This window comes from Lissotriton helveticus, chromosome 9, assembly GCF_964261635.1.
Source record: "Lissotriton helveticus chromosome 9, aLisHel1.1, whole genome shotgun sequence".
In the NCBI taxonomy this organism is placed as follows: Eukaryota; Metazoa; Chordata; class Amphibia; order Caudata; family Salamandridae; genus Lissotriton; species Lissotriton helveticus.
Genome location: NC_136070.1, coordinates 365,585,252 through 365,598,793, shown reverse-complemented (window position 1 = coordinate 365,598,793; position 13,542 = coordinate 365,585,252). Strand labels below are relative to the sequence as shown.

General features: G+C 41.0%; 1 protein-coding gene across 3 annotated transcripts in view; it reads left to right on the top strand.

Moving 5' to 3' along the window:
* The window catches only part of SYNE3 (spectrin repeat containing nuclear envelope family member 3), a 401,530-nt gene that overhangs the window by 365,872 nt on the left and 22,116 nt on the right, over window positions 1-13,542 (top strand). For all 3 annotated transcript variants that reach the window (XM_078660113.1, XM_078660115.1, XM_078660114.1), the window contains 3 exons: window positions 3,808-4,966; window positions 7,230-7,385; window positions 12,886-13,041. In XM_078660113.1, coding sequence (XP_078516239.1) covers window positions 3,808-4,966; window positions 7,230-7,385; window positions 12,886-13,041 — 1,471 coding nt within the window. The remainder of the gene's footprint in view (window positions 1-3,807; window positions 4,967-7,229; window positions 7,386-12,885; window positions 13,042-13,542) is intronic.

Sequence of the window (13,542 nt, the reverse complement as noted above, 5' to 3'; positions counted from 1 at the left end):
CTCCACACTTTCTCCATTCACTTGAACATTACACTTTGGTTGATTCCGTAAATTTTCCTTGTTGATGATGGCCACAAGTAATGCTACATTTTTCATCATTACACCTTCATATGAGTCTTCCTTCGATTTTGATTCTTCCACTCTGAAGACCTTCTTAAAGTGAGAGGTTTCGCAAACCTTAAGGAAATGGTCTGTCTTTCTACATCCCTTTCAGACTTTGCCTAAACCAGGACAACCTCTGCTAGTTGCTAAGTGGGTACTGGCCCCGCAACCATAGCATGCCAATTTGTCGCTGCTCAAATTTGAATTGCTATATTTGCTGTTCCTTCTGAAGCGGGTTGTCAACGCTTCTCCTTCTTTGCGTACTAGATTGACTTCTGCATGATGGTTGACAGGTTTGCGCTGTTACTTCACTACCTTAGTAGACCTCTCAATGCTCTTTATAGTAGAAATCACCTTCTCCAGGGTTGGAGTGCTTTTCAAAACACCTGGCCCTTTGGGTCCAAATTTATGTGGGTGGTCCTGGCACTTCCAAGAAGGTGCTGGCCACAGTCACTTAATTCATTATACCAGCGTTGTTGACACCAATTAGAAATCACACAATTACTGTAATTTAGGTGTAATATCTGTCCATGAGTGTTTTTTAAACATGCAGTGTAATAATGTGAAATTCTTCTGTATAACTTTTGAGGATTTGGCTCCCTCCGGTGTTCACTTGGAGTATTACTTTAAAAAAATCTCATTGTACCGTCCTTGAACTCCTCCCAGGGGCCAGTGGCACAGTTAGCAAAGTCGTTTGAAGGTCTAGTGTGTGCACGTAGAGCATTTTTTGATAGATGCCCCAAATATCTCGCTGTTAAGTTTAAATATTATCCCACAAAACAGAAACTTGAAATCTTCCGACTCTAATCTTTCCTTCATTCCACAGATCTAAATGGTCAGGAGACGAGGACAGTTATTTGCTTTTTTAGCAGCAAAGGCCTGCCATATACTCCCCCTTGCTCTTCAGTTTATAAACAGTGAAAACCTTTACCGAAAAGAGCTTAGAACTTGGTTGTTCTCTACACCATAACACAGATAGGAGGGTCAGTGAAATTTATCACTAGTAGTGCCGGGATGCCCTTTGTCCATAAAGCCAGATTTTAACAAGATCAATATCCTTGGCAAGAATCAGTTTCCCATCCTGATGCAGAATGTAGCTAATGTAATATACTAACACCATAACCCTTACAAAGTTAAAACACATGCAGAGGTATTAACACAACTCGAGGAATTTCGGAGTGCTAATGGAAGAACAATTTTAGTTTCCCAAAATTCTCAGCCACCCCAGTTGCCATTTTACATAATCTTTTCACTAGTGCAAATACAAGGTCAAACCAGTTTGCACTATGTTTGTTTTTTATTGAATGGGATTGCTAACTCAATGGATTTTCATAGGGTAAATATGGCACAAGCTGGTTTACACACTTTTGCGCTGCTTTCATAACAGTGAGTGGACGATATACCATCTCTTTGCTTTAAAGAGGACACGTTAAACTCTGTTTCAAAAGCAATTTGTTCCATTTTTTATCACTTCAAATAGAAGACATATTACAAAATCTGTTTGCTCCCTTTTTTAAAAGTGGTATATTATGGGTCAATATTTCTTTAGTTAAATCTCTGTTACTTTTTGAAAATGATTTATAACCAACACATGAGGTACAGATCATTTAATTTTACATTCAAATACCTCTAGTGTTGCCCCGATGCAAAAAATCTTTCTATTGTAAGACCTGGAGAAAGGTCTGTGTTATGTTATGTTATGCAGATTTGTAGAGTACACTATCTCCCGGGAGGGTATTGTGGTGCTGAGCAGGTGTGTGTCTAGCCATACCTATGGTCTAGTGAGACTACTCAAAAAGCCAAGTCTTTTGTTTCTTACAGCATTCAAGAAGTGAGGAGGAGGCTTCTATGTATAGTGGCAGGTATGTCCACACTTTAGGAGCAATGCAGGAGAAGGCTCGACTTGCAGATCTGGTTTTCCCTATGAATGGGATTTGTGAAAGTAAGAGTCCAGATGAGTAGAAGTGTCTGGAAGGTTTGTGAAATCCGATGCGATTGTTGAGTTATGCTGGGCCAGTGTTATGTAGTGCCTTGAAAGTGTGAGTGAGTCAGTGGCGCAGCTAGACCTACTGCCACCCAGGGCGGCCCCTGAGTTTACCGCCCGGTGCAGGTACGAGCAGAGGGACCAGGGGGAGGGGAGAGGATGGGGTGGAGGCCGACAGGCGATTTATTCTGGGGGGGAGGGGTGGTAGTGAAAAGACATGACTTGCTCATCTCTGCCGCCCCCAAAAAGAGTACTGCCCAGGACGCCCCCCCCCCGCTATGCTACTCGGGTGAGTAGTTTGAATTGTGCTTGTTTAAGAATTTGGATCCAGTGAAGCTCCTTCAGGTATGGTGTGGTGTGATGTGAGTGCGGCATGGGAGGTTGAAAGTGAGTCTGGTTGCTGAGTTCTGAATGATCTGCTGCCTTCTGGTGAGCCTTTTGTTGATCCTGTCTTTAGAGGGTGTTTCCGTAGTCCAGCTTGTCTGTCATTAGGGCATGTGTGACAGTTTGCTAGGTGCTGATTGGGATCCATTTGAAATCTTCCTCAGCATCTTCAGGGTATGGAAGCATTGACTTGGGCGGTCATGTAGAGTTTGGTGTTGATCATGATCCCAAAGTTCTTGGCATGGTTGATGGTCCTAGCTCTCTTGAGCAAAACAACACACAAGATGATGGACGGAATGTTGCACAATGGCAAACCATTCACCCCCAGTCACCGATCTGGGTTTAATAACTCTGTTGGCCACCAGGTGGAGTCCTACAGTGATGTTTTCCTCCCAAAGATTACAATTTTGGTCTTATCTCTGTTCAGCTTTAGATATTTGGTCTTCAACAAGTGGGCAATTTCAGTCATGTAGGCAGTGAACTTGACCAGGGTTTTGGGCATGGTGTCTGTGAGGGAGAGAATGAGTTATGTGTCATTGGCCTAAGAGAGGACACTGATCTTGTGAGAGCTAATGATGCTGGTTAGAGGGATCATGTATGAGTTGAAGAGGTTCTGGCTCAGGGATGATCCTTGTGGAGCTCCACAGATTAGGTCATGGGTTTTCAAGATGTATGGTGCCACCCTGACTGACTGACTGCTTCCTTCCAGTGAGGAAGGAGCAAATCCATTGGCATGCAGGTCCTTGGATTTTGATGTTGTGAAGGCGTTGGATGTGGATGGGGTGGGAGACTGTGTCAAACTCTGCGTAGAGGTCCAGGAGGAGTAGGTCTGTCATATCTCCTGTGTCTAGAAGTATGCGGATGTCATCCATGGCCAAGATTAGGGCAATTTCCATTCTGTGATTGGGTTTCAAACCAGATGGAGTTGTGTTGAGGAGTTAGTGGTTGTTGAGGTATTCGATCAGGTGTCTGGTGATGATATTCTCAAAGACCTTGGCTGGGAATGGTAGCACCATTCCATTACACCAACAGCTGGGTTAATACAAAAGTGTGTTCCCTATTGCACCATTGCAAAGAGTGTTGTTTATAACAAGTATCACATTCTTTACCTAACTCTAAGACACTCATTCCGCAAGGCTCCCACCACTTCCATTTGTGATTGCTAAGTCTAATGCTGTCCAATCAAGTGTCCTGTGAAATCTAGTGCATAGAGGAATGTGACCACTGTAGGAAAGGCTTGTTTAAATACTTTTTGGGGATTAGTAAATTATTTTAAATATTTAAATCACCCCATCTGCAAATGTATAATTGCATTTTTATGCTTTTGTATTTACTAGGTTTCACAAAGGAAAACAGCTAGACCAAATTGAGATGGATGCTGGGAAAATTGTTCCAAAAGGCAAGTCTATGTTTCCCTCTCTCTCAAAGGACAACAGTGATGGAACTGGGAAGAGAATTGATACTGAAAGAAAACAGGACATGGAAATAACGTCTTCTAGTGATGACTGCAATGGAAGTGAGAAGAGGATGGCTTTTGGTGGAGGAGAACATGGAATGGAAATAACTTCTTCCAATGTTGACATTAATGGAATAAAGAAGAAATTGACTAATGAGAGAAGACAAAAGGAAACGGGACTAACCCCTTCTGTGGAAGAGTTTGAAAGGATAGGCAACAACATTACCACAGGAAGCAGTGAAAAGGGAACTGCTTTCATCTCTTTAGGAAACAACATTGATGGAACAGGGAAGAGAATCACTTCTGGGATACAAGAACATAGAATTGAGTTTGCATCTTCCTCAGAGGATGAAATGATTACACCTCGGAATGAAACTGATGCAGGGAGAAGGACATTTGGGTTAACATCTCATTCTGTGGCAAAAAGTAAATTATCTGAAAAGAACATTCATGAAAGAGATAGTAATCCGGACACAAGGTTAACCTCTTCCACAGACCATGGTATTACTGTACCTGGGAAGCAAATATTTGCAGCTCGACATAACTACAAACTTGGGTTCACTTCTGAGGCTGAAGGAGCTGACAATAAAAGTGGGTCACAAGGAATTAGAGACGCTGCTGGGATAGCCTCTTCTTCGGTACAGGATATAACCGCACACAAAAAAGTAACTGATGAAAGGGGATTTGAATGGACAATTGGGCAAGGAGCCCACGGTGGTGCAGCAACAGAATTGAAGATGAATTCAGAAGCAGCAAGAGGAGAAACAGTACAAGAGTTGTCCTTTTTCAATGATGATGAAATGATAGCACTTAGGCATCGAATGGGAACAAGGGGGCGAAAACAAGCCAGTTCCTCTTCCCAAATTGATGGTAATATTCTGTCAGCCAGAGAGAAGATGCCTGTAGTTGATGGAAAAGAGGCAGAGGAGCTTACCCCTTATTCAGAGGGTGCAGATGAAAGTAAACGGACAGTACAGTTTCCCTCTTATCCTGGAAAAGGAATGACTGCATTTTCTGATCACATCAAAGGAACACAAAAGGTGGAACAACTTTCTTTGCTCTAATGCATTTTCACCATAGCCATGAAAAGTACGATGTGTTACGTAAAGTGTGATTAACATAAAACTCCTAAAGTTCTTGAAATGCTTAGAAAGTCAGTTTAGTGTACACTTGGACACTGGATCTAATTTTTCATTAGCATAGGCATTTTTGGTACTAGGCATTACCATCACCTACCAGTGCCCCCTCGTGAAATTATTGATTTAAGTAAAGGTTTCTCTCAAAGCTTACCTGTGATGAGTGGATTTAATCAAATCTAGTCGAGCAACTTAAGGGGTAGAATGTATTAAGCAAAAGAATATCTCACTGTAGGCTAACAAAACAATATATGGTTACATTTCATTTTAATAAAGTATAAATAGCCAAAGTTTTAATGACCAGTGAAAAAACATGGTAGCTTTTTTAGATGTTGGAAGAAAGATGTCAAATTTTGTGAAATAGAATTATATAGATTGGCATGTGTAGACGAAAACACTATAACCTGCTTTGCACACATAAAACTGATAAATGAACGCAGGTAGGTTTGTGTCAGATAGTTTAATACAAAAATGCCAACCTGCACAAATACTGTGGCAAAAATATTGACTACCAGAATATCTGGTAATATATATTGATGTTGTTATCTGTGAGTGGATCACTAACAGGCTCTTTGTAGAGGTTGAAGAAGACAGGAGACAGTATGGAACCCCGGGGGTGATGCACAGGTGATAGGAATCTTTTGGGACCTGGCGTGCTCATGTGAATATACTGGTGTTGTTTGGAAAGTTTGGAGGAAAACCAGTGAAGAACAATTACAATGAATCCCAATCCAAACTCTAGGGTGTGGATGAGGGTTTCATGGTCAACTGCATCAAAGGTAGCAATATCAGGAGAATGGGGTCCTTTTCATCTGTGGTCAGGAGGGCATTGTCTATGTCGTGTAAGGTAGTGGTGTCCTTATTGCAGTATAATCTGAAGCCAGAATGATAATCAAGCAAAATATAGTTAGCACTGAACGGTACTTGGACTTGAGCGTGGACTGGTTTTTCAATGACCTTGCCAATGATGGGTAAGTGAGTGATGGACTTGTAGTGGGCAAAGTTGTCAGGGTCTAATATAGGTTTCTTGTGAAGTGAGAGAATCTTGCACAACCCACACGGTGGATTGTAACCTGAGGAAGATAGACATCTAGGATGTTTGTGAATATGGGCATAAATTATGTTTCTGTGATGATGAGGGCGTCAAGATATCAAGAATATCTGGTGCATGATACATGGAGTACTGCAAGCAAGCATATATGTGGAGTTAAGTTTAGTAAGCATGACTTTGTGTTAGCTTATGGGCGAGATATTTTGACTGTCGATATTTTTGCCACAATAATTTGGCAGGTCAATATTAAATCCTTGATTTTCTGGTAACCTGACAATTATCAAGCACATATTTTTGCTGGGATGTGCGTGCAGATTTGCTATACTAGCCTGTTTTCGATAAAGCCTGCCACCAAGGTGATTTTGTAATTACAGCTGCATTTCCATTTAAAAAAAAGGTTAAATATTTATGGAGGCTGCTGATTTTTCATAGTATGCCTGAATATGCCTACAAGCTCTTTTCAGAAAATCCCCCTTTCATCCCCTGTCTAACTGTATTCGAACAAAAGCTCAATGCCATGTTTTTTTCCCAACACAAATTTAAGGAATGCTCTATTTCAATCTCCCATTTACGTTTATAAACATAGGGAGATCATAGAAGTTCGTGTGCTGGGGTATAGACACTATAATGAGCATATTTCATGCTTTAACCTGCATGCAGAATTGTATGCAAAATGGTGTACGAATGACGTGTGTAATTTCGAAAAAATGTCAGTATCAACACCTCCATGCCTCGTTACATCAACATGGTTAAAGTCAACAAAGATATTCATTAATCTCAGATTATATATTTTCTTACACAGACTCTTCACAAAACCTTTGAAAAGCAGTTCAAGTCTAGAACAATTCTTGCTTTAATTATCTTTTTTTACCCGGAAACTTAATTTGAGACATGTTTCATTTATTCAATACTTGCCACTTGGCAGGTGTGTTGGGGCACACACTTTGCAGGTGAACTCCGTGTTTAATACGCAATTGTTTACTGTTTAGTACATTTAATTATACCTCATTAGAAATGCAACCATAGTGCACCAACTCACTTGAGTCACTACATTCGTATCGATGACGGGGTAGGAGACTGTGATAAACAATTTCTCTCTTTTACCATATAATGCAGTTGCCTGTTCCAAGTGTGAAAGATGGTGCTGATTACAGTAGGCTCATCAAGGAGTTTGAGGAATGGCTGCGAATGGAAAATACCAAACTGAACAAGATTCTCACAACAACCTCCACCAGTGATGAAGATATGGAAGCAAGGCGCCAGAAGTTGTTGGTGTGTAAAGCCATGTGGCATGTTGTTAAAATATTTTGCAAATATTGAATTTAAGCAGCCCTTTTTAAATCATTACATACTATGATCAGGCCTTTTACATTTTTTACAGAAGATTTCTTACTTTTCTGCCTTAACCTGTACCTGTACTTGCTAGACTTATAGATATACCAAGAGGCAAAACATGAATGTGTTGTTGTCAATTTATCATTGGTGATCATTTAAGAACCCTATATGTATAATACGATTTTTAGGTCGAGCCTGGGCAGCGCAAGCACTGCTCTGCGAGGCATGCTGTATTTGAGTATGGAATTGAAGCCCCGCCCGGTCTCCACCCATATTTTTCATTGGCTTGTGTCATTGTCCTTCGTAAACGATGGCTTCTGCTTCGTTAATAGGCTTGCTAATCCCTCCTTAGTACGCCTTGTCTTAATTTGTAACCTCCCATGAGGACTGGCCCTTTTACTTCTGTTATTACCCGGTATGTCTTATTTAGTCTGTAAGCACTATTTTCTTTAATGAGTTTCTCCTACTGCAGGCACATCATGCTTTCCTGCAACATCCAGTGGCCATGCGCGCTTTCACTTTCCAAGCAGCCCGGGACAATGGCGGCCGTTTCTTTGAAATTAAATAGGTCGCGCATATACAAGAGTTTGAGCTATTGGCATTTTAAATGACAATGCTTTTTACTTATGTGTTAATTATCAAAACAGATACATAAATGGTATTTTCATTTACAATGCAAATAGCTTACACTCTCACAAATGTGAGACCTATTTCATTGCAAATGCTTGTTATTTTCTGATGTGTAGAATAGACAAAGGGTCTTGTTACTCAAGGATGGAAGTTCCCGTCCAGTTGAAGGAAAGGCTACCATCAATCCGAGTTACCGCCACTTTACGCACTCCTTCCTGTCGGAATTATCCACTGGCATAAGCTTCTGACCTTAACAGCAACATGCAGGTGGGTGGGCAGCACCTTTGTTTGTATGGTGGCATCAATTTCCAAATCTAGTTCTTCCCCTTTTCACCTCTGACTTCTACTGCCAGATTGGCTTTATGCAACCAGAAGTGAGGGCCAATACACCACCTGTAAATAGAGCAGCTTTGTATTATTTTATTCCTCTCTGATTTATGTAAGGGGGCTTGAGCAGATCTCCTTGAAACCTACTGTCACCTGGGCAAGGTACTGGCAACTGTTTGCAACCTTTGTGCATCTTTTCCTGCTGACGGGCATTTCACCACCTGCGCTGTGTAATATTTATGCGGTAGATGCAGGTGACAGAATGCCCATTGACCAGTGGGAAAGGAGGAGCACGGGGCGCGGAGGCATGGGTACCCTCCATAAATAAAAAAAATATCCTGGTGCAATCGCCGCAGGGCAAACACCCATTTCCCGGTGTATCTGTGTCTTTCCCTGTGTGAAATATCTGCAAATTCTTGTCAACTGTATCCTCCCTTGGGTTATCAGTAATGCTATATGTCCCTTCTGCATGAAATTGGACTGCTAGATTAGAAGCCAGAGCCTTGACGTGAATTCTGACTAATGTTCCACAAGGCCGAAACATTCTGACTCCTAAAAGGTAAACCAGCTTCAGTGAGGAATATCTAACTCATCTCTTGTAACCTGGGTCAAGCAGTCTGGCTCTTCTCATAGAATGGGTGTGGTACTTGTGCAATAACTCCAAAACCACAATATAGTGAAGAAATTAAAAGAAATACTATAACTCCCCAAACAAAGTTAGTGAACAAAAAATAAATAAATCTCCATGACACAGAGAAAACACAGATATAGTGATCAAGAATTACCGCAAAGGCAAAAATGTTCAGTTACAATCAGGGTAAAAACCAATGTTAGGATATAAGGTGTAGTAGAGCCGGCCCTTAGGCCTCTTTCTCTGCTGCTCACAATAGACTGTGTGTGAAATCGTTTGGGCCCAGAGTGGACTTTTTAGCAGGGGTGGAATCTGTTCTCTTTAGTGTTGAAGGCATCTTCTTGGAGGGTTTTTATGATGGAAGATGGCAGAATGCTTTTTTTTGTAGCAGGTGGTCTTGAGGGAGTTCACGATATCTGATTTCAGTGTGCTAGATGAGGCTGATGGCTGTCCCCTTATATAGATATGGAGCCAGGGGAGGGTGGAGGCAGTGTGTCTGATGTTGATAGGGGTTCTGATGCTATTTAACATCTCAGTGTAGAAGTGAGTATTGGCACTGCTCTTGTCGACTGATGAGATTTGGTGGGCTTGGCTGAGGATTGGTGCACTGCTTGACTGTCTTGAAGAGTATATTAGGGGGGTTTTTACCCAAATAGAGTCCCTGGGACCTGGGTTGTCTAAGTATTACGAGGAAGGGGTCCCATAAGGATGAGGAACACAAATTATAACATAATACAAAACGCAATCACATAGACATTGAATCAAACCACCATGTTTTAATCACAATGGGGATGAATAGCAAATAGCGACAATAATCACGTTTTAAAAATGGACAGGTGGAGCAATGCCCCAGAGGGAGGGGGGGGTGCGTGATGATGTGAGGATATTGTGATAAGGAAGGGTTAGGGTAACAGAATAATCAAAACTTCAAGCCACAATAGTTTTGATAGTTACACATAATGTACATGAAAAACCAAAAGAACTTGGATTTCAAATCAAGATACATCATACTCCACACAGTACAATATATGAACAGTTGGGCCGTGGAGTTGACATTTTAAATGGTTGTCGACGTTTCGACCCTCTCAAAATTGCAGGTCCTATTAAATCCTTGCGGTGGGGTCTTCTTCAGGACAAGGGAGTTGGGGCAGACCACCTATGTCGATATATAATGTCTAGTATTATTATGCGAATTAAACTCAATGAATTGAATTACATTGATTTGTATGAAGGAAAGCACACGGATCAAATTGCGATAGAAGGGAACATACACCAATGTAGAAAGGCATTGTGACCCCCGAATTGTGGGATGCCAAAAATAGGATGTTCGCATTACCGTGAATGGTGGAATACATTATTAAATACAATCGTGAAATGCTGTTGGTGCATCACGTATAGTGACCCCCTGACTAACGGGTGTCCTTAGTTGATTATTACCCCGTGAATGGTAAAGTATATTTCAAACCGGGAACGTGGGAAATGGTAAAGTATATTTCAAACCGGGAACGTGGGAAATTAGTGGTCCGTAACCAGGTGGGGTGTGACCAGCATGACAATTCCGGACAAGTATACAAACTGTCTTGAAGACTCCTCCACTTCCTGTGGTCACTTCATTGACGATATTCCTGTCAAAGGTGGCTTTAGCTGTGATAATAATGGACCTTCATGCAGAACAAAATGCTTTGAGGTGGCTGTAATTAGTGGGGCATTTGTGTATGTGTATTTAGATGCCTAAATGTTTTGGTATTTTTTATATAGCAAACCTAGCTGTGGAGCAAAGGAGAGGTGTATGTTACATGAACCTAAAGAGCTGTTAACTGTTTTAAGTGATTTCCTTTTAAGCGATGATCCTTTAACCCCTTGCATGCTTGTGACGAACCCCAGCCGTCACGCTCCGCGGTGCTCGTGTGCGGATGACGGCTGGGGTTCGTCACGGCCCCGCCCTGTTCTTTTGTTTACCGCACAGCAACGGAAACGGGCCAGAAGCGAAGGGGTTAAGGTCTATGAAGCCTTTGAATCGCAGAGCAGGAAAAGCAGACAAGCGTCTCCCCAATCCCCTTGTGAGCATAGTCCACAAGAATGAGCACGTTTTGACACTATCTCAGACTTGCCAGCGACTTAGCAAGGTTAACTGAGATATATGGGACCGCTACTCTTATCTGAAATGTCAAAACAAGCACAATTTAATGTATAATGTAGGTTTGCCTGTGTTTGACCCAGAAGACACTAAAAGCAAGGCAATTATTAAGGAGATTAGAAATGTGTGAGTACAAGGTAACTATTTGTTAGGAGATACCAGAGTCTGCATTTCAATTTCTCAAACTTTTGGTGGAAATGTACATCCTTTAACCTCCTCATTTGTCACCTTTAGTCAGCGATGGTATGTACAACCTATATTGATCTACTGTTGAGAATTCAGGGGCAAGGCCCTCAGTTGACCAGTGTAGTGTGTCCCAGAATTCCAGAAGATTCTCATTGAGCCACTTATTTCCTCGGTTTTTATGCATTGTTTCACTCTAAAAGCATGAGATATACCTTTATTACCTTCCTCGCTACTAAGCAGGCAACAACTAGAAAAAATATACTTGCCTGAGGTAAGGAGAACATTGATACATTGACTGTGCATGTTAATATAGCCATAGCAGACTTTCATATAATATTTCTGAATGTGAATAATAGTAAAAATGATTATGTTAATATTTTATGGGTTACGCAAATGAAAATCATCTTGACCATCTTGTAATAAAATATTCTTACCTTTGAATTCATCTCATATAAAATTCCATGAGAGTTGGGTTCATGGGTCATAAAGGGTGAAAATCAGAACCTGCGGTGTTGGGAGGCAGTAGAAGATCATGTTCATAAAGCAGCAATGTATAATCTTTTAAATTGCATGTGCATATTTACAGTTCCATTAAAATGCAGCTGGGATTAGGCCCAGTTTCCCAAATTTCAAAATTGGAGGTTTAGCACCAGACTACATCAGTATTTCTTTTATTGCTTGTCTGTGGAGCACTTTGGAGAACCTTAGTGCTGAAGGTTAGAATCTGAAGGATCATGTTTTCAGTGGTGCATGTGTTGGTGCTATAAGGTAATTCAGCATAGTATTTTGTATGTTGAGGAGTTTGTTGACATCTGATGTGGACTTTTAGGAGTTGGAGATCTAAATGAGCAGTCTTGGAGGGAGCTATATTTCCATTGCATTTTCGAACTTTTTATTGCATCTTCGTAAGGGCAAGAAAGTAATGGCCTATTACTTACTGGTAATCTTCATTACTCCTGGTCCTGTTGTCCTGGTCTCATTCCCAACTTGTGGAGATGGTCATCTCCACAAGTTATGGATGGGAGGAGGGCAGGAGACACCTGGGGGTAATGCTTCTTACTTGTCAAGGGATCTAAATTACTCTTCACTGATGAAGTCGTAGGATGTAAAAACATTTCTGGGGTTTCTTGTTAAGTAATAGAGGAGGGGCGCGGTCTGCCCACTTGGGGAAATCTGCAACGTTTGTGGCATAATTACCTGATTTGCGCATGGATATCTCCCTTTTGAAATGTAAGAGATGAGCTAAAAGTTATGTAATGCTTCTCCCAGGTCACAAAGGTAACAACCCCATTTGTTAAGAATTGTTGACAGTAGCATTTCATGTATGTTCTTGTACCTTTTGTTTTTGTTTGGGTGGATTATTAACAAAGTGTTTTTGTCATCTGGTGAACCGCAAGTAGCTAAAACTGCAAAGAAATCAACTAAGTGATGCTTTACGTGAAGAAATCTAAATTAAATGTTCTCTGGATGTTTGGTGTTATAGGGTAAGGAAAGAAATGTCAAGCATGTTTGATCTCATTCTTCAGGTACTGCAGTCCCGTGTTCCAGAGGGGCAGCGTCTTTTTGAAGCTCTGCGTCATTATCGCCCAGCTATGGGGATCACTGAGGATTTGCAGATGGAAGATTTGCGCTATCATTGGATGCTCTACAAATCTAAATTAAAAGACTCCAGCAGTATTTCGGTAAGAAAAAAATGCTTATTGCTTTAATGCCTACGGGTTAGAAGTGGGCGAGCCAGAGAATTTAAGGTGAAATCCGAGCCAGTGGTAGAACTTGGCATTAGGAGCCAATGCACGGGCCAAGCCAGTCAAAAATGTGTCAATACTAAAAAAATTGTAAATAACATAAATTATACAAGTTGTGGTAATTAGATGTGCGGATCAACCAAGAATCCTTCAAATTTAAACAACATGTTTATTTACTAAACATTTGTCTTTCAACTTTCATTGACAATAGCGGTAGTTTTCTTTTTTAAGGTCAGTACTTCAAGATGAGAAGGTTTTAAGCATGGCTACATACTAGGGGCTAGATGTAGGTAAATCTATTTTACCACTTCTAAAATACCGAATTTTACCGATTCGGTATTTAAGAAGTGGTAAAATAGAGGGGGGGAGATGTAGGTAATTCCAGATGTGGAATTACCGATTCGGTAATATTCGGTATTTACCGATTCGGTAAATACC